Source organism: Mizuhopecten yessoensis, unplaced genomic scaffold, assembly GCF_002113885.1.
Source record: "Mizuhopecten yessoensis strain PY_sf001 unplaced genomic scaffold, ASM211388v2 scaffold7289, whole genome shotgun sequence".
Lineage (NCBI taxonomy): Eukaryota > Metazoa > Mollusca > Bivalvia > Pectinida > Pectinidae > Mizuhopecten > Mizuhopecten yessoensis.
This window is the reverse complement of record NW_018406973.1, coordinates 58,999-80,088: the sequence shown is the minus strand read 5'-3', so window position 1 is coordinate 80,088 and position 21,090 is coordinate 58,999. Positions and strand designations below refer to the sequence as shown.

Here is a 21,090-nt window from a genome sequence, read left to right as displayed (position 1 = left end):
GGGGGGGGGGAGCATGGCTTGAACAAATGATACAATATGTATGTCAAAGTATTAAAAAACTATCACAGATGCTAATGGTAACATAAAATATTATGAAGAACTAAACTAGTTCTTCGGGTACAACCTTTTATGAAAATTAAGGGAGGTAATCCAGGTCAAACTTCTGGCAGACAACGTTTCGTATAGGATATCAAGCCAGGGTAACACCGATACTTGCTGACAGGGAGTGTGACCTCTCCGTACAAGGGGGGATAACTTTCTCTTACCCCGGGCACGTGTATCCACCTTTTTCCTGTTGGGTGACCCTTTCCCTTTCGGACAGATATGTCCACACTTCCTGTCAGGGAAAGATGGTTCGATGGATAACCAGCACGAAACATTAACCCGTGATAAACCGAGGAGGTTACACCTGTGTACTGCACTGTAGTTTTAAGGCCAAGAACCGTGTAATCGATAACGACTTATATATTTCTTTGTTATAAATATGGTGTTATGGAAATGGGAACCTCGTAGAAAAATCCTCATCCTCGGAGGAGGCAATCGAAGCTTCACCCTCGGAGGGGGCAATCGAACCTTCACCCTCGGAGGGGGCAATCGAAGCTTCACCCTCGGAGGGGGCAATCAAACCTTCACCCCCGGAGGGGGCAATCGAAGCTTCACCCTCGGAGGAGGCAATCGAAGCTTCACCCTCGGAGGAGGCAATCGAAGCTTCACCCTCGGAGGAGGCAATCGAAGCTTCACCCTCGGAGGGGGCAATCAAACCTTCACCCCCGGAGGGGGCAATCGAAGCTTCACCCTCGGAGGAGGCAATCGAAGCTTCACCCTCGGAGGGGGCAATCGAACCTTCACCTTCGGAGGAGGCAATCGAACCTTCACCCTCGGAGGGGGCAATCGAATCTTCACCCTCGGAGGGGGCAATCGAACCTTCACCTTCGGTGGAGGCAATCGAACCTTCACTCTCGGAGGGGGCAATCGAAGCTTCACCTTCGGAGGGGGCAATCGAACCTTCACCTTCGGTGGAGGCAATCGAACCTTCACTCTCGGAGGGGGCAATCGAAGCTTCACCCTCGGAGGGGGCAATCGAAGCTTCATTCTCGGAGGGGGCAATCGAAGCTTCACCCTCGGAGGAGGCAATCGAACCTTCACCTTCGGAGGAGGCAATCGAACCATCACTCTCGGAGGGGGCAATCGAAGCTTCACCTTCGGAGGGGGCAATCGAACCTTCCCCCTCGGAGGGGGCAATCGAAGCTTCACCCTCGGAGGGGGCAATCGAACCTTCACCTTCGGTGGAGGCAATCGAACCTTCACTCTCGGAGGGGGCAATCGAAGCTTCACCTTCGGAGGGGGCAATCGAACCTTCCCCCTCGGAGGAGGCAATCGAACATTCACCTTCGGAGGAGGCAATCGAACCTTCACCCTCGGAGGAGGCAATCGAACCCTCACCCTCGAAGGGGGCAATCGAACCTTCACCCTCGGGGGGGGGGGGCAATAGAACCTTCACCCTCGGGGGGGGCAATCGAACCTTCACCCTCGGAGGAGGCATTCGAACCTTCACCCTCGGAGGAGGCAATCGAACCCTCAACCTCGGAGGGGGCAATCGAACCTTCACCCTCGGGGGGGGCAATCGAACCTTCACCCTCGGGGGGGGAAATCGAACCTTCACCCTCGGAGGAGGCAATCGAACCTTCACCCTCGGAGGAGGCAATCGAAGCTTTCTCGGAGGGGGCAATCGAACCTTCACCCTCGGAGGAGGCAATCGAAGCTTTCTCGGAGGGGGCAATCGAACCTTCACCCTCGGAGGAGGCATTCGAACCTTCACCCTCGGAGGAGGCAATCGAACCCTCAACCTCGGAGGAGGCAATCGAACCTTCACCCTCGGGGGGGGGGGGCAATCGAACCTTCACCCTCGGAGGGGGCAATCGAAGCTTCATTCTCGGAGGGCGCAATCGAAGCTTCACCCTCGGAGGAGGCAATCGAACCTTCACCTTCGGAGTAGGCAATCGAACCTTCACCCTCGGAGGGGGCAATCGAAGCTTCATTCTCGGAGGGCGCAATCGAAGCTTCACCCTCGGAGGAGGCAATCGAACCTTCACCCTCGGAGGAGGCAATCGAACCCTCACCCTCGAAGGGGGCAATCGAACCTTCACCCTCGGGGGGGGCAATCGAACCTTCACCCTCGGGGGGGGGGCAATCGAACCTTCACCCTCGGGGGGGGAAATCGAACCTTCACCCTCGGAGGAGGCAATCGAAGCTTTCTCGGAGGGGGCAATCGAACCTTCACCCTCGGAGGAGGCAATCGAAGCTTCGGATGAGGCGGCTTCGGTATTTTATTGTCTTTGCCTCAAGATAGGGAATGGTCATATAATTGATGATGTGTATTATTTTCAACCTTAATATGTGAAATGGTCACAGGGTTGGTGATGTGTAACATTTCATTTTAACAATGGATATTGGAAGAAAACACTGATTCATTCTTCCTAGCTGAGAATTCATAGAACAGGGAATTCGCTATGCACCTGCATAATATAAGTGAAAGTCTGTATGATACCAGTTATTATTCAGTGGGATGTGAACCGCCGCTAAAGTGTGCTGTCTTTTGTTTTAGCCCCTCCTAGTGGAATGGACGCTATAACGGCAACTGCAATAACGGGAACGATCAATGACAAAGGAGTTGTCACCAATGAAACGACTTTGAATATCACGTGCAGCGGTTCTGTGGGGAGTCCTGCTGGTAACATCCGGTGGTGCTGGAAGCAAAATGATGGAGCCTATATGGAGGTGACGTCAGGAGTTAACGAGTCTGCTACGATGGCTTCAGGAAACTGTGGGTTCAAGAGGACATCTTACCTCGAGTACAACGTGACCAACGCCGATACCATGACAATGTTCGTGTGTGAAGTCAACGGCACATACGCATGTGGTGGCGCCCCCTACAAAAGTGAATTCTCCATAACAACAGGTAACATTAAAATTTGTCCAGCGAAATGGACGACAAAAGTACCTGCTAATTCGGTGTCCGCTATTAACGTTACGTCATTGTGACATCATTGTTTAACAATACAGATAGAGGCATGCCGTTTCCGTCACCGATACCATTGTAATCATGTGTATAGTGACAGATATAACCATGAAGCTAGTTTTTGTTATTTCTTGAACAGCTAAAATTATTTCAGCCAGATCTTTCGGAGATTTGAAACTGTCAGTTAAGACGTTCGAGATAGTAAATATACATAGTCCCGTTCTAACAAAAAAGCTAAATCACTTCCGTGAACGGTAAATTCGAATTGGCTCCAGGTTTGATGATACGAAAAAAAACTCCCAGTTATTCGGAATGACTCTAGGTAATGGGGAAATAAATATATCAAAGTGAGATCACTCAACCAAACGTGCATCATATAATGAAAGGTAGCATAAAACATTATTTCTAATGGGTCTGCCATATCGAAAAAAGAAGGAAACCATCTATTCGTACTCACCAAAAAATAGAAAAACAAATAGAAAAAAAGGGTATCAAAAAACTAACAAGTAACAACAAGATATTAGAATATGTAAGTATGTTTGTAACGGGGGTAAAAAGGCTGAAACTTTAACAGAACGTTAGGGTGGTGACAGGACAGTATTGTCATAACGTAAAGGTGGTGACAGGACTGTAGTGAAATAACGTAAAGGTGGTGACAGGACAGTATTGTTATAACGTAAAGGGTGTGACAGGACAGTAGTGTCATAACGTAAAGGTGGTGACTGGACAGTAGTGTCATAACGTAAAGGTGGTGACAGGACAGTATTGTTATAACGTAAAGGTGGTGACTGGACAGTATTGTCATAACGTAAAGGTGGTGACAGGACAGTATTGTCATAACGTAAAGGTGGTTACTGGACAGTATTGTCATAACGTAAAGGTGGTGACTGGACAGTATTGTCATAACGTAAAGGTGGTGACAGGACAGTAGTGTTATAACGTAAAGGTGGTGACTGGACAGTAGTGTCATAACGTAAAGGTGGTGACAGGACAGTATTGTCATAACGTAAAGGTGGTGACAGGACAGTATTGTCATAACGTAAAGGTGGTGACAGGACAGTATTGTCATAACGTAAAGGTGGTGACAGGACAGTATTGTCATAACGTAAAGGTGGTGACAGGACAGTATTGTCATAACGTAAAGGTGGTGACAGGACAGTATTGTCATAACGTAAAGGTGGTGACAGGACAGTATTGTCATAACGTAAAGGTGGTGACAGGACAGTATTGTCATAACGTAAAGGTGGTGACAGGACAGTATTGTCATAACGTAAAGGTGGTGACAGGACAGTATTGTCATAACGTAAAGGTGGTGACAGGACAGTATTGTCATAACGTAAAGGTGGTGACAGGACAGTATTGTCATAACGTAAAGGTGGTGACAGGACAGTATTGTCATAACGTAAAGGTGGTGACAGGACAGTATTGTCATAACGTAAAGGTGGTGACTGGACAGTATTGTCATAACGTAAAGGTGGTGACAGGACAGTATTGTTATAACGTAAAGGTGGTGACAGGACAGTATTGTCATAACGTAAAGGTGGTGACAGGACAGTATTGTCATAACGTAAAGGTGGTGACAGGACAGTATTGTCATAACGTAAAGGTGGTGACAGGACAGTATTGTCATAACGTAAAGGTGGTGACAGGACAGTATTGTCATAACGTAAAGGTGGTGACAGGACAGTATTGTCATAACGTAAAGGTGGTGACAGGACAGTATTGTCATAACGTAAAGGTGGTGACAGGACAGTATTGTCATAACGTAAAGGTGGTGACAGGACAGTATTGTCATAACGTAAAGGTGGTGACAGGACAGTATTGTCATAACGTAAAGGTGGTGACAGGACAGTATTGTCATAACGTAAAGGTGGTGACAGGACAGTATTGTCATAACGTAAAGGTGGTGACAGGACAGTATTGTCATAACGTAAAGGTGGTGACAGGACAGTATTGTCATAACGTAAAGGTGGTGACAGGACAGTATTGTCATAACGTAAAGGTGGTGACAGGACAGTATTGTCATAACGTAAAGGTGGTGACAGGACAGTATTGTCATAACGTAAAGGTGGTGACAGGACAGTATTGTCATAACGTAAAGGTGGTGACAGGACAGTATTGTCATAACGTAAAGGTGGTGACAGGACAGTATTGTCATAACGTAAAGGTGGTGACAGGACAGTATTGTCATAACGTAAAGGTGGTGACAGGACAGTATTGTCATAACGTAAAGGTGGTGACAGGACAGTATTGTCATAACGTAAAGGTGGTGACAGGACAGTATTGTCATAACGTAAAGGTGGTGACAGGACAGTATTGTCATAACGTAAAGGTGGTGACAGGACAGTATTGTCATAACGTAAAGGTGGTGACAGGACAGTATTGTCATAACGTAAAGGTGGTGACAGGACAGTATTGTCATAACGTAAAGGTGGTGACAGGACAGTATTGTCATAACGTAAAGGTGGTGACAGGACAGTATTGTCATAACGTAAAGGTGGTGACAGGACAGTATTGTCATAACGTAAAGGTGGTGACAGGACAGTATTGTCATAACGTAAAGGTGGTGACAGGACAGTATTGTCATAACGTAAAGGTGGTGACAGGACAGTATTGTCATAACGTAAAGGTGGTGACAGGACAGTATTGTCATAACGTAAAGGTGGTGACAGGACAGTATTGTCATAACGTAAAGGTGGTGACAGGACAGTATTGTCATAACGTAAAGGTGGTGACAGGACAGTATTGTCATAACGTAAAGGTGGTGACAGGACAGTATTGTCATAACGTAAAGGTGGTGACAGGACAGTATTGTCATAACGTAAAGGTGGTGACTGGACAGTATTGTCATAACGTAAAGGTGGTGACAGGACAGTATTGTTATAACGTAAAGGTGGTGACAGGACAGTATTGTCATAACGTAAAGGTGGTGACAGGACAGTATTGTCATAACGTAAAGGTGGTGACAGGACAGTATTGTCATAACGTAAAGGTGGTGACAGGACAGTATTGTCATAACGTAAAGGTGGTGACAGGACAGTATTGTCATAACGTAAAGGTGGTGACAGGACAGTATTGTCATAACGTAAAGGTGGTGACAGGACAGTATTGTCATAACGTAAAGGTGGTGACAGGACAGTATTGTCATAACGTAAAGGTGGTGACAGGACAGTATTGTCATAACGTAAAGGTGGTGACAGGACAGTATTGTCATAACGTAAAGGTGGTGACAGGACAGTATTGTCATAACGTAAAGGTGGTGACAGGACAGTATTGTCATAACGTAAAGGTGGTGACAGGACAGTATTGTCATAACGTAAAGGTGGTGACAGGACAGTATTGTCATAACGTAAAGGTGGTGACAGGACAGTATTGTCATAACGTAAAGGTGGTGACAGGACAGTATTGTCATAACGTAAAGGTGGTGACAGGACAGTATTGTCATAACGTAAAGGTGGTGACAGGACAGTATTGTCATAACGTAAAGGTGGTGACAGGACAGTATTGTCATAACGTAAAGGTGGTGACAGGACAGTATTGTCATAACGTAAAGGTGGTGACAGGACAGTATTGTCATAACGTAAAGGTGGTGACAGGACAGTATTGTCATAACGTAAAGGTGGTGACAGGACAGTATTGTCATAACGTAAAGGTGGTGACAGGACAGTATTGTCATAACGTAAAGGTGGTGACAGGACAGTATTGTCATAACGTAAAGGTGGTGACAGGACAGTATTGTCATAACGTAAAGGTGGTGACAGGACAGTATTGTCATAACGTAAAGGTGGTGACAGGACAGTATTGTCATAACGTAAAGGTGGTGACAGGACAGTATTGTCATAACGTAAAGGTGGTGACAGGACAGTATTGTCATAACGTAAAGGTGGTGACAGGACAGTATTGTCATAACGTAAAGGTGGTGACAGGACAGTATTGTCATAACGTAAAGGTGGTGACAGGACAGTATTGTCATAACGTAAAGGTGGTGACAGGACAGTATTGTCATAACGTAAAGGTGGTGACAGGACAGTATTGTCATAACGTAAAGGTGGTGACAGGACAGTATTGTCATAACGTAAAGGTGGTGACAGGACAGTATTGTCATAACGTAAAGGTGGTGACAGGACAGTATTGTCATAACGTAAAGGTGGTGACAGGACAGTATTGTCATAACGTAAAGGTGGTGACAGGACAGTATTGTCATAACGTAAAGGTGGTGACAGGACAGTATTGTCATAACGTAAAGGTGGTGACAGGACAGTATTGTCATAACGTAAAGGTGGTGACAGGACAGTATTGTCATAACGTAAAGGTGGTGACAGGACAGTATTGTCATAACGTAAAGGTGGTGACAGGACAGTATTGTCATAACGTAAAGGTGGTGACAGGACAGTATTGTCATAACGTAAAGGTGGTGACAGGACAGTATTGTCATAACGTAAAGGTGGTGACAGGACAGTATTGTCATAACGTAAAGGTGGTGACAGGACAGTATTGTCATAACGTAAAGGTGGTGACAGGACAGTATTGTCATAACGTAAAGGTGGTGACAGGACAGTATTGTCATAACGTAAAGGTGGTGACAGGACAGTATTGTCATAACGTAAAGGTGGTGACAGGACAGTATTGTCATAACGTAAAGGTGGTGACAGGACAGTATTGTCATAACGTAAAGGTGGTGACAGGACAGTATTGTCATAACGTAAAGGTGGTGACAGGACAGTATTGTCATAACGTAAAGGTGGTGACAGGACAGTATTGTCATAACGTAAAGGTGGTGACAGGACAGTATTGTCATAACGTAAAGGTGGTGACAGGACAGTATTGTCATAACGTAAAGGTGGTGACAGGACAGTATTGTCATAACGTAAAGGTGGTGACAGGACAGTATTGTCATAACGTAAAGGTGGTGACAGGACAGTATTGTCATAACGTAAAGGTGGTGACAGGACAGTATTGTCATAACGTAAAGGTGGTGACAGGACAGTATTGTCATAACGTAAAGGTGGTGACAGGACAGTATTGTCATAACGTAAAGGTGGTGACAGGACAGTATTGTCATAACGTAAAGGTGGTGACAGGACAGTATTGTCATAACGTAAAGCTGGTGACTGGACAGTAGTGTTATAACCTAAAGATGGTGACTGGACAGTATTGTCATAACGTAAAGGTGGTGGCAGGACAGTATTGTCATAACGTAAAGGTGGTGACAGGACAGTATTGTCATAACGTAACGGTGGTGGCAGGACAGTATTGTCATAACGTAAAGCTGGTGACTGGACAGTAGTGTTATAACCTAAAGAGGGTGACTGGACAGTATTGTCATAACGTACAGGTGGTGACTGGACAGTATTGTCATAACGTGAAGGTGGTGACTGGACAGTATTGTTATAACCTAAAGGTGGTGACTGGACAGTATTGTCATAACGTAAAGGTGGTGACAGGACAGTAATGTCAAAACGTAATCGTGGTGACTGGACAGTATCGTCATAAGGTAAAGGTGATGACAGGACAGTATTGTCAGAACATAAAGGTGGTGACAGGACAGTATTGTCATAACGTAAAGTTGGTGACTGGACAGTATCGTCATAACGTAAAGGTGGTGGTTGGACAGTATTGTCAAAACGTAAAGGTGGTGACAGGACAGTATTGTGATAACGTAAAGGTGGTGACTGGACAGTATTGTTATAACGTAAAGGTGGTGACTGGACAGTATTGTTATGACGTAAAGGTGGTGACTGGACAGCATTGTTATAACGTAAAGGTGGTGACTGGACAGTATTGTTATAACCTAAAGGTGGTGACTGGACAGTATTGTCATAACGTAAAGGTGGTGACTGGACAGTATTGTCATAACGTAAAGGTGGGGACAGGACAATATTGTCATAACGTAAAGTTGGTGACTGGACAGTATCGTCATACCGTAAAGGTGGTGGTTGGACAGTATTGTCAAAACGTAAAGGTGGTGATAAAGGTGGTGACTGGACAGTATTGTTATAACCTAAAGGTGGTGACTGGACAGTATTGTCATAACGTAAAGGTGGTGACAGGACAATATTGTCATAACGTAAAGTTGGTGACTGGACAGTATCGTTATAACGTAAAGGTGGTGGTTGGACAGTATTGTCAAAACGTAAAGGTGGTGACAGGACAGTATTGTGATAACGTAAAGGTGGTGACTGGACAGGATTGTTATAACGTAAAGGTGGTGACTGGACAGTATTGTTATGACGTAAAGGTGGGGACTGGACAGCATTGTTATAACGTAAAGGTGGTGACTGGACAGTATTGTCATAACGTAAAGGTGGTGACAGGACAATATTGTCATAACGTAAAGTTGGTGACTGGACAGTATCGTTATAACGTAAAGGTGGTGGTTGGACAGTATTGTCAAAACGTAAAGGTGGTGACAGGACAGTATTGTGATAACGTAAAGGTGGTGACTGGACAGTATTGTCATAACGTAAAGGTGGTGACAGGACAATATTGTCATAACGTAAAGTTGGTGACTGGACAGTATTGTTATAACCTAAAGGGGGTGACTGGACAGTGCTGAGGCTCGACTGATGTTTTACTGTCCACTGTCGTCATGACTTAGTGGGTTTATAACATCGTACTGAGGCTTGACTGATGTTTTACTGTCGACTGTCGTCATCACTTAGTGGGTGTATTACATCGTACTGAGGCTCGACTGATGTTTTATTGTCCAATGTCGTCATCACTTAGTGGGTGTACTACATCAAACTGAGGCTCGACTGATGTTTTATTGTCCACTGTCGTCATCGCTTAGTGGGTTTATAACATCGTACTGAGGCTCGACTGATGTTTTATTGTCCAATGTCGTCATCACTTAGTGGGTGTACTACATCATACTGAGGCTCGACTGATGTTTTATTGTCCACTGTCGTCATCACTTAGTGGGTTTATAACATCGTACTGAGGCTCGACTGATTATTCTGTCCACTGTCGTCATCACTTAGTGGGTGTATTACATCGTACTGAGGCTCGACTGATGTTTTACTGTCCACTGTCGTCACCACTTAGTGGGTTTATAACATCGTACTGAGGCTCGACTGATGTTGTACTGTCCACTGTCCTTATCACTTAGTGGGTTTATAACATCGTACTGAGGCTCGACTGATGTTTTACTGTCCACTGTCGTCATCACTTAGTGAGTGTATTACATCGTAATGAGGCTCGACTGATGTTTTACTGTCCACTGTCGTCATCACTTAGTGGGTGTGTTACATCGTACTGAGGGTCGACTGATGTTTTGCTGTCCACTGTCGTCATCACTTAGTGGGTGTATTACATCGTACTGAGGCTCGACTGATGTTTTACTGTCCACTGTCGTCATCACTTAGTGGGTGTATAACATGGTACTGAGGCTCGACTGATGTTTTACTGTCTACTGTCGTCATCACTTAGTGGGTGTATTACATCGTACTGAGGCTCGACTGATGTTTTACATACGGGTACTCGTAACCATACAGTGGGAGAGAGGGCTAAAACAAATGAAATTCAAAATGTGACAAATGTAACTTGCCACTTTTACCACTTTAAATATTATTATTGTTCTTATTTATTTATTGGATGCTTCCTCTCTATTTGTATCTTTTATAGCATAAATATATCTTGTTTAATTAATGAAACCGTGTTTTTATGTATGTTTTATTTGTTATATCGATTGTAAATCTTTGTAATCATATCGACGTTAAATAAAATGGACTTGACTTGACTTGGCTACACTCATGTGTTTAACTCTACATTTCAGAACAAGAGTCAGGTGATACGAATCCCACTGGTGCAGCTAGCAATTTAGGTAAGTACTTTTCATCACAGGGACCTGACAGTTTGTTACAGTATAACTTAGACCAACATTCACCCCATTTGACAACTGTAAAACAACGTAATTATGCAGTTGTTTATGTTATACACTGCATGTAATACTGCGTTTTGTAGAATTTCATTATTTCTCTTTGCCACTCAAAATATTAACATGAAAAACAGCTACCAAATAAATGCACACTCCTATCTTTTCAGGTGTTTGTTGGTCCACTGTTTTGCTGATGATTCTAAGCCTGTCCTGGATAGTCTAATGCTTGTAAGTAGGCGTCGTATAACTTAATTGAACAGTAGCAGTGCTATTCGTTTTGACACATTTCATGTTTTACACTTTTCTGTTTTAATAAATCGGTTAAACTCAACTCTGTGAAGGTTTAATAGAGACGTTTACTGTCCCCTCCCATGAGGATGTGACAGAGAAATTTCGTACCCGAGGGTTGGTTTATAGGTTATCTAACCCCAGGCTCTCCCGAGGGAAAGACAACCAGATAACCAGCCGGAGGGTCAGTCACTTCTCGTGTTACACTCCCAAAGGATGATTAAAAACAACAGTGTCAGCCGTTGTAATCCGTTACTTATCCTGCTTCGTACCTCTCCTGTCAAGATTAATTAATACGTCATATATTATTGTTCTTGTGAAGTCACAGTATTGTTTTGTTCTGTGTGCCATCTTTCATATCCTGCGTGGTGATGGAGAAATCGTACCATTGGGGCAACAAAGATTATTGAAAAAGTAAAACGGCACACAATTCAGTCAAAGGTGGGAAAGAAAAAAGATAAAATATCAAAACTTTACAAAAAACTTATGAAGTACCGAAGCAACTCAAAAACTTACCCGTAATCGTGATGTAAGCTAATTGTTGATCTCACTCAGTAATAACAGTCTTGGGCCGTCGTCTGTCTGTCAAGTCTCGCCCAGCGCATGCCCAAATCACGCAGTCTCTCATTCCCAGGTAGTACATCACCATTACACACACACACACAGTGGGGACCCGGGGCCAACAATCACAACACTCCTCCCAACCTTATGATGAAAGACTCAGTTCATGGAGGGTGCAGCAACTTTGGTAGATCACTTGGCCTTGGAGAGTTGGGTGATGGAAAAATGGACACACACTCACTGCATCAGGCTACAAGCCCAATGAGTGGACTGCCAAACTGAAATCTGAAAATCCTATTGAAGATCAGATTATTGGGAGTTAAAAACCCCTCGACTGGAAATACTGAATGCAGTTATAAACCCCATGACTGGAAATTCTGAATGGAGTTTAAAACAGTCCCATGAAGTTGGCCGTCGCCAGGCCCAACATTGGTTCGACTGTCATTCCTTGAATTGTAACAAGAAACTCTGCTACCCTGAGCAGTTGATTTAGTGCAGACCACTGGTCCTCATCCTGTTCTCTCCGTAGTTACCAACACGTTAAACCTAAGCAAAATAGATCCTCTGCAGTGGCATCCTGAGCTAATTCCATTATACAAGTCCTGACATGAAACCTAGAGTCCTTACGCTCAATATCAAAGCTAGAAGAACCGTCATCACTAAGTCCCAGTTAATTGACCATCGCATAATTGTTTACAAAACAATTATTGTCCATTGTTATCAACTCCCCTGAACTCTCTGGTGCTTCCTGTTTGGGTTCTTCTGTATCTCCGTAACCCATTATATCACTGATTCACCACCCCGAGTCCCTTATCTGCATCACTTCCTGAGCTACCCTCACTGCAGTCTTCTCGCATCCTTAGATTTAGAGCCTCCTTCAGATGCACTGGATTAACTTCCCTCAATGTCGCCACTGTATCCAGGTCCGGCTTGCGACAGCTGCGAGAAATTGGTGCTGCACCCTCCCTATTGGGTACAGACTCCCCTGTCTGCAACTGCATGGACAAACCAATAACTCGCAGGTGAACTTATCCCATTGCTGGTCAGCTCTTTTACCATAGCGGCATCTCCCACACGGAACCTGTCGGGCGTAATGCCCGCCACATATGATTGACACAGAGTAAGACTTTCTGGAACGCGTGAGAGCGCATCCGCATACCATGTTTTACTCCTGATCTATGCTTCACAATCATAATTCATATGATAATGTGCAAGCTCCTCCATTCATCGAAGAGCCATTCTAAACTGGAATGGTTTGTCCGGACGGTAAACTGTCTACCTAGAAGGTAGTGCTTAAACTGTCAAGTGAATCTCACTTTGCTCAACAACTCCTTTCGGGTGGTTCTTCTGCTCCGGTGTCAGTGAAAAGCAATCACGTTCTCTATACACAGGCTTCTGAGGGGCCTTCTACAGCATTAATAGTCACTCCGTCCTCCTTCACCTTCTTCTGCTTCCCATCCACCGCTTGAGTGATATATTGGAAATGCTTGACTTTATCTAAGGCCACCTCCATAGACCTATGATTATAGAAACAGGCATGTTTTCCGGCCTCTGTGGCAAAATCTGGATATTTCCTCCATCTGACAGTACTCGTCTGGCAGGTCCCTAAAAGCAGGTGTGGCAAGCGTCATCACTCGATCGGCCCAATCTTCCAACGTCTCATCAGTACGTTGTTGAGCTTGGTGGAATTTGGCATTTGATGTCTCAGTGAGCTCTTTGGCGCCAAAACGTCCTTCCAATTTCTTCATAATTTTCCTATATGAGCACCTAGTACCCATTTTCGTCACCATGGTGAAGAAATCTAAAGCTTTCCCCTCTAAACACCAGTTCAGGTAATCCCGGCTTTCATTTTCTGACCATCTAAGTACAGACCCAAAACTTTCAAACTTTTGTTTGAACGACAACCAAGTAGTATTGCCATCATAACGGAGATTCTTAGGCAGTTTAGTTGGATTCCCCCTGCTTGGCTTGTGAAGTTTAGAAAACCTCGTATCATCTGCATCTGTCAAAATAGAGGTTTGACCTCGCTATGTAACCATGACCCTTCTTATCCCTACGATCACATGATGAGCTTGAGGAGCTTGGCCGATTCCGTCTTCTAGATCTATCCTTTCTCTTTGACCTTTTTTCGCAACCCATTACGCGAACCTGACTGGCCAGGTGACCTTGACCCTGATGTGCCATATCCTTTTGATCTTGAGTACCCTGATCCCTTATGGAAGTTCTTCATGTCTTTCCGACTTGACCTTGACCCCGTTGACCTATCACGTGAATGTGACCTCGGATGTCTCCATTCATAGGACACTTTGACCTTTTATGTCGAGATGACCTTGACCCAAACAACTTGCGACTGTCTCTGTCCGAGCGTGAGGTTGACCTTGACAGGGGCCTCCGCTTTTTGACGCGCCTTTTCACAACTCTAGAGGCTATTACTGCATGTTTAAAAAGCTTTGCAGATGACCTTGTTGGTAATGGTGACCTTGTGGGTGACCTTGACGGCGATGTGGTGGAAGTTCCATCACCCCGGCCTTTCCAGTAGGATCTTGAGAACTGATGTGACCTTGACTCTGACGGTGACCCTGACCTTACCCGATGTTTCCTGTCCTGTAGTAACTGTGACTCCCCTCGCCTTACCTAGAAGGCCTGTCTGCCTGGTGAGGGTCCACTCTACTGGTTTGTAATTGATGTCGCGAGTGCGAGCCATTGTTATATTTATGTTTTGATCTATAAGACCAATCTGAGGCGGATGTGTCCGGTGAACTTTGTCGGGTTGACCTAGATACGCATTTTTGTTCCTCGATGAACTTCAGCTGGAGTGCATGATGTTGAATCAACTGACGTTTGATATCAGAAGCTGATTGAGCAATGGGGGTGATGGGGTCCTCAAGTAGGGCGGGGTTTTTCGCAACATGCGCTTTAAGGACCCTGAATCTGTTGGATTGGAAACCCGTCTGTCCGTTTCCAGGTTTAATTCTGTGAACCTTTTCTCCAAAGACTTGGTACTCTCCGTAGACGACTCAGAGCCATCCCTACTACCCCGACAGTGTCTAGCCCTCTGGCCAGAGGCCTTGGGTGACCTTGCTGACCTTGGAGTTGAGGTCAACCTATCATCTTTCTGACCTGTTGCCCCTCCTTCCTGCTTGGGTACACAGGACAACCTACCTGCTGTATTATAGTCCATGGACAGTTGTTTTTGTACATGATGTGGTACACTAGGCAATGATTCTGGAAATAGGTTCCTCATTTCATATGTCCCAGTTAATGGTACAGGGTTTATGGGTTCCAGCTTAACATGTGGGTCAGAGCTCATATGTCCTGCAGTACTACTACTAGATGAAACAATTGGTGTTTGAGATGTTACTGGTTTCATGTTAGCCACAGAATGATGAAAACTCTGTCCTGAGTCTGGTAACTCCCTCCCTGTGTGACATTCCTCAAAGTCTATAAGACTGTGGAGCTCTGGGCCTGGTTGCCAGTTCACGATCTCACACAACCCTTCAAAGGTTACCCTGCCCTCAGTTTCCTTATTTCCACAATTAATCTTGCCTTTTTGGACCCTATCCCTGGTAAATATTTGATTAATTCCTCCTCCGATGCGTTATTTATTTTTAGTGGCATATTGATTAATGAGAATTACAAATTCTACAGTAGTTGTCCAGTGCCAATCCCGCAAGTTGAAAAACATGTGACCTGGGTATGGAAAGTCATTGACATAACATCTTGACCTTAAATATGTAAACACATTTCATTGGAATCGATTAGAAATCAATTTTTCCTTGTGTATATTCCTAAAATGTTCTTTAGGCCAGTGATCATATAAATATAAATGCCATATCCCGCCGTTTGTCACCAGATCACAAACTTTGCAGACGACGGTCCGGTCCTCTGCAACCTATCACGATGGGTTTGAATTAAAAATCCAGTTAATACCGTTTCCGGCATTGTTCAAGCACTTCTGACACCATTGAAGTACCGAAGCAACTCAAAAACTTACCCGTAATCGTGATGCAGGCTAATTGTTGATCTCACTCAGTAATAACAGTCTTGGGCCGTCGTCTGTCGGTCAAGTCTCGCCCAGCGCATGCCCAAATCACGCAGTCTCTCATTCCCAGGTAGCACACCACCATTATACACACACACACACAGTGGGGACCCCGGGCCAACAATCACAACACTTATAAAGATCATAAAATGGTGGGCACCAAGATTCCTTTAGCATTTCCTGTTTATCTTGAAATTTAAACAAGTCGTTTATTTTTTTCAGAAACTATTAAGCAAGATACCTGGATAAGATGATGAGACGTTTTGGGGTAAAAACCTGATGTACAGTTTGACTGACTCAATGACGGTCACCAGGACGTCTTATACAAAGTGATCACTGTGATGGAGAGTTGTCTTCCCTCTTTTATTTGATATATACATGTCGTAGGGCGGTTGAATAGCCAACCCTCTAAGATTAAACGGACTTGAGTAAAGCTCATACTAATGTTACAGATTAAGTAGCCTATATAGTAGCAACCTTATACAAACTTTTATTTAAAAATGGAAAGGGCCGCTCAGTTCAAGTCCGAAAGATGAAGTGTGAACTATAACGACTGTCATGAGAACATTGAATTGATGTGTCTGACATCTACACTAGACCTGTGCTCGTGCAATGTTATTCAATTATAGCCTTTGGCTGAGGTCGATACCTGGATTTATCAACCCGAGAAAAGATATATTAACAGAGGACGCAGTCCGAGGTCAAGATATCTTTTCTCGGGTCGATAAATCCAGGTATCGACCCAAGTCAAAGGCTACAATTGTTTTATTATTTTCAAAACAGTAATGTTAGCAATCTGGAAAAAAATCACAGCAAAACTCTACGGAAGCGAGACCATGCGTTTGTTTGGAGTCACGTCATAATTCTATTTTTAGAAACACCCAGTCCTTCAACAAAAATCACGCGCTCTAAGTCAATATCGGTTTTTATCGGTGGACACGAGATGCACTCCTGGCCAATCACTTGTCGGGAATAATATGAAAAAATAATAAATAAGGTTAATGAATGGGGTCGTGTGTCTAACTCAGTACGATCCGACGTAATGGACCTTTGGCAATGATCGATAGAGTAAAAGTAAGCAAACGTCAGCCAATCTTTAAAAAAAAAGTTAATGGACAAATGGCACCGGAAGATTTGATCAAGTTATTTTGTTTAACATTGCTGTCAATAGAGACTGTGGTAAACGGCGGTACATCGTACAGCATCTGATGGTTTTGGTTGGTCTAGTGGGAAATGTATTTTTTTTTAAATGATGAGACTTAATGTTTACGCTATTTTTATATTGACTACATTTTAGTTCTATTTCATGCAGATACACAGTTTCGTTTGAATTGCCGTACATTTTGTGAAAACTAAATGTTGCCAAAATATGTCCCTTAGATAAGTATGTATAATCGTGATGATGTGCCTATTATAAAATATGTATGTATCTCATAGTAAAGTGAAAATAAAATTCAAACTAAACATGTGAATGTCATTCTTCCCTTTGTCAACTGCATTGAATACATTTGTATTTTTCAAATATTTTTCTAAATGTTGATTATCGAAATTTTCAATAATTCTGGTTGTTCTTTATTTAGGGGATAGTACGTTGTTTTGAGGGGCTATACTGGCGATTAACGTTAGTGCAGGCAAATTCGTCACATTAGTAAGGGTTTTTGTTAATAATTCGACCAAATAGGCATGTATCAAAATGCCGACGAGCACCAATACAGAAGAAGATTTGACTGAAATGCCTATAAATAAACATTGTTGTTAACACGCCTGAATGACGTCACGCAGCAACATTTGTGACGTCATCAGGCCTTCCGTTGTTTTGCTGAAAGGTGCAGGCAGCGGTTTCGCCACCTTCAAACATTGAACTAATTTACAAGTAATCTAAGTGTTTAAATGTAAAATTTTGTATGTTAATGTTAAACAAGCTGTAATGATACGAACAGTTCCAAATGTGTGTGTGTAACAATGATTAACATTGAAATACATGGCTTTTCTTAGTTGTGATAGTTAGTTTTCGGTAACTTGAAGAAACTAATTAATGTTATTTAAGAAAGATGATGCGTAACGGCTGAGGTGATGTCAATTTACATGATACGCAATAAAGACTCAGTCCTTAACAAATATAAACTTCCAAATCGCTGCCCAATATTATNCTGGATGAGAGGGTCCAGGGCATTCAACGATCCCCCCCTCCCCGACTTTTTGGATAATTTGTCACATGTACGTCTCCGATAGTCTTGCACGTCAACGGGAAACGGGAAACATCTGACAAATTAAAACGACTTTCTTGGGCTTGAAATCTTATTCAACAAAAACTGTCCGGCCAGGTGTTGTAAATGTACTTACTTTTTTCATGTAAAAATCAGTCTTTGGTAACTGTCGGTCTCTACGTACAATCAGCATGCACTTTCAGGCCGGCAACTTCCTGGGCCTTTCAGATATAAATCTAGAAAATTTCTAGATGATATTTTAATTTAAGTGTTGTAAGATTGTTGAACGTAAAACCCAAACAATACTTTTAAAAAGATACTGGTTGATTGTATTCTAAATACACATTGCATGAAAATGAAAACTGACGAATTATCAAATCGCGAATCTTTCCGATCGTCATTTCCATAAACTCGCAGTGGATCGTCAGTACATTGTACATGTACCAAAGTACACTTGTAGAAAAAAAACAATGTCTTGCATTAACTGCAATTAGCATTAAGATATGGGTATTTTCATGTGTATGTAATAAATTTACACTAAATAACAACCAACTGGCCTCAGATTAATGAGTTTAGTTGACGAGATGTCCGTCGCACAGACCAATTTTTTAAGATTTGTTCTGTTACAAGATATTTCATAGCTGTTTTGATTAAAAGTATAGCTTTTCCCTTCTTATGCCTCTTCTTGTCAAAATATTTGAAAGCTTTAACTGTGTTGAAGACTATGTTGACGTTATTTACGTCACATCTTATGTATTATGACGTCATATGGCATTTTCGTCACAGGGTGAATATGCCTGCAGTAACGTTAGAACATGAAATTTGGGTTTGAACTCGAGACCGATAGGTCGAGAGTTTAAACCAAATTTCATGTTCTAATCGCACTATCCCCATTCTAACACACCTTAACAAATATACTACGCTAATATGTTTAAAAACATTGTATTTCCTTGTACAAAAGTACAAAGTAAAGTACTTTATGACCTGAACTGGCGACGTTTCATTCTGCAACGGACTGACCAATCGGAAAGAAGCTTTCAAAAGTCGGTCATTTGGCCCCGCCCATACTGGCGATCACTCTATTTGGATTGTTCGTGAACGTCCTGTTACCAAAGTTTATACGACACATTTGGATTAATATTGACAAAATTCTTACATTTCCATGTCAGTATGCAAACTATTCTGTGCTTATCGACAAAATCGATGATTATTTGTATAGATTTGTGAAGAGTTTTGTGTAAATTCATACGATACATGTAAAATGTTTCATTTGATTTCGAATCTAACTAGATGCCTTCACAGGGATGGAACGAACGTTCAGTAATAAATGGAGGTAAGAACAAGGAATGTTTACTTTTTTACTTTTTAATTCATTCAACAAATACATTTTATCGATCGTTTCTGTTCTGTTGCCTGCTAGCCTTATCAGCGGGATTTCGCTAAGAGGCGAGCTTGACGCCATATTGTTTTGGTTAGAAACGGGCGTGGCTTAAGTGCGATGGGAGCTTAACACGATTGATCATGATTCTATCACAGATTAGAACATGGTCCGTATCCAATCAAAACACGCGTTGCAAACGAATGCATCTTCTGTTGAAATATTTTTAGGATTCAATCTCTAATAATCATTAGTACATCACATGATAATTTCTAGGATAGCTATTGGATAACTACCCTAGTTCTATTTGGTATAGTTAGCATCCGCCCTTGACAACGGGAACTATACTTGGAGACGGGCACTATTACCTTTTTTTTGGACCGCTGAGACGGCGGGAAAAGTAGCGCCCCGCTAAGAGTTGCGCCCCTTCTCCTAGGGGGCGCTGTATATATTCTACTTTCACTTTATTGTTGTCGTCTGCCAAAATCGAATTTCGGGACAAAGAATGCCGATTGCTTCGCAGAGGCTCAGCAATGCATAAAGACGAAGCAGACGACACCATTTGACGTCGCAGTCCTTAAAGACTTCCTAGTGAAAAGGGGGACCGTATGTGACCTAGCGGTGATCTCAATCAAGTGAATTGAATACGCAAAAAAATAGCTTATTGACATTTGTTATTAATTATTAAATATGTTACTTTTTATTGTCAAATGACAGTCATGTGATGTACTAAATCTATTATGACCCTTTCCCTCGGGAAAAGTTCTCTTAAAGTGTTGTCTGGAGTGGTAAAGTGCCTAACACTATAAGAGAGCAGTTCCATCGGGAAAGGGCCATAATTGAATAAGACATTCTAATTTTTTAGAATTGACGTCAAAATCAATCTGCAAGATGAAAATGAATGTGTTGTCATTGTGAAGTGACGTTACAGTATTTAGAGCCACTAGATAGCATTGTAACAAACACACGATACAGTAATACCGAAGTGTAAACACGATACAGTAGTGTAAACAAGATACAGTAGGATAAACAAGATACAATAGTGTTAACAAGATACAGTATTACTGAAGAGTAAACACGATACAGTAGTGTAAACAAGATACAGTAGTACCGAAGTGTTAACACGATACAGTAATGCCGAAGTGTTAACAAGATACAGTAGTACCGAAGATACCGTAATACAGTAGTGTAACCAAGATACAGTAGTGTAACCAAGATACAGTAGGATAAAAAAGATACAATAGTGTTAGCAAGATACAGTAATACCAAAGTGTTAACAAGATACAGTAGTTTAAACACGATACAGTATTGCAAACAAGATACAGTAATCCCGAAATGTAAACAAGACACAGTAATACAGAAGTGAAAACAAGATACAGTTTTACCGAAATGTAAAAAAGATACAGTAATACAGAAGTGAAAACAAGATACAGTTATACCGAAATGTAAACAAGACACAGTAATACAGAAGTGGAAACAAGATACAGTTTTACCGAAATGTAAACGAGATACAGTAATACCTAAATGTAAACAAGATACAGTAATACCGAAATGTAAACAAGATACAGTTTTACCGAAATGTAAACAAGATACAGTAATACAGAAGTGTAAACAAGATACAGTTATACCGAAGTGTAAACACGATACCGTAATACAGTAGTGTAAACAAGATATAGTAATACCGAATTGTAAACAAGATACAGTATTGTAAACAAGATC

General features: G+C 42.6%; 1 protein-coding gene across 1 annotated transcript in view; it reads left to right on the top strand.

Moving 5' to 3' along the window:
- The window catches only part of LOC110453439, a 34,737-nt gene extending 18,267 nt beyond the window's left edge, over positions 1-16,470 (top strand). The window contains exons 4-7 of the mRNA XM_021502382.1: positions 2,606-2,959; positions 10,794-10,841; positions 11,063-11,123; positions 16,009-16,470. Coding sequence (XP_021358057.1) covers positions 2,606-2,959; positions 10,794-10,841; positions 11,063-11,118 — 458 coding nt within the window. The 3' untranslated portion in view covers positions 11,119-11,123; positions 16,009-16,470. The remainder of the gene's footprint in view (positions 1-2,605; positions 2,960-10,793; positions 10,842-11,062; positions 11,124-16,008) is intronic.
- Positions 16,471-21,090: the final 4,620 nt, after the last annotated feature.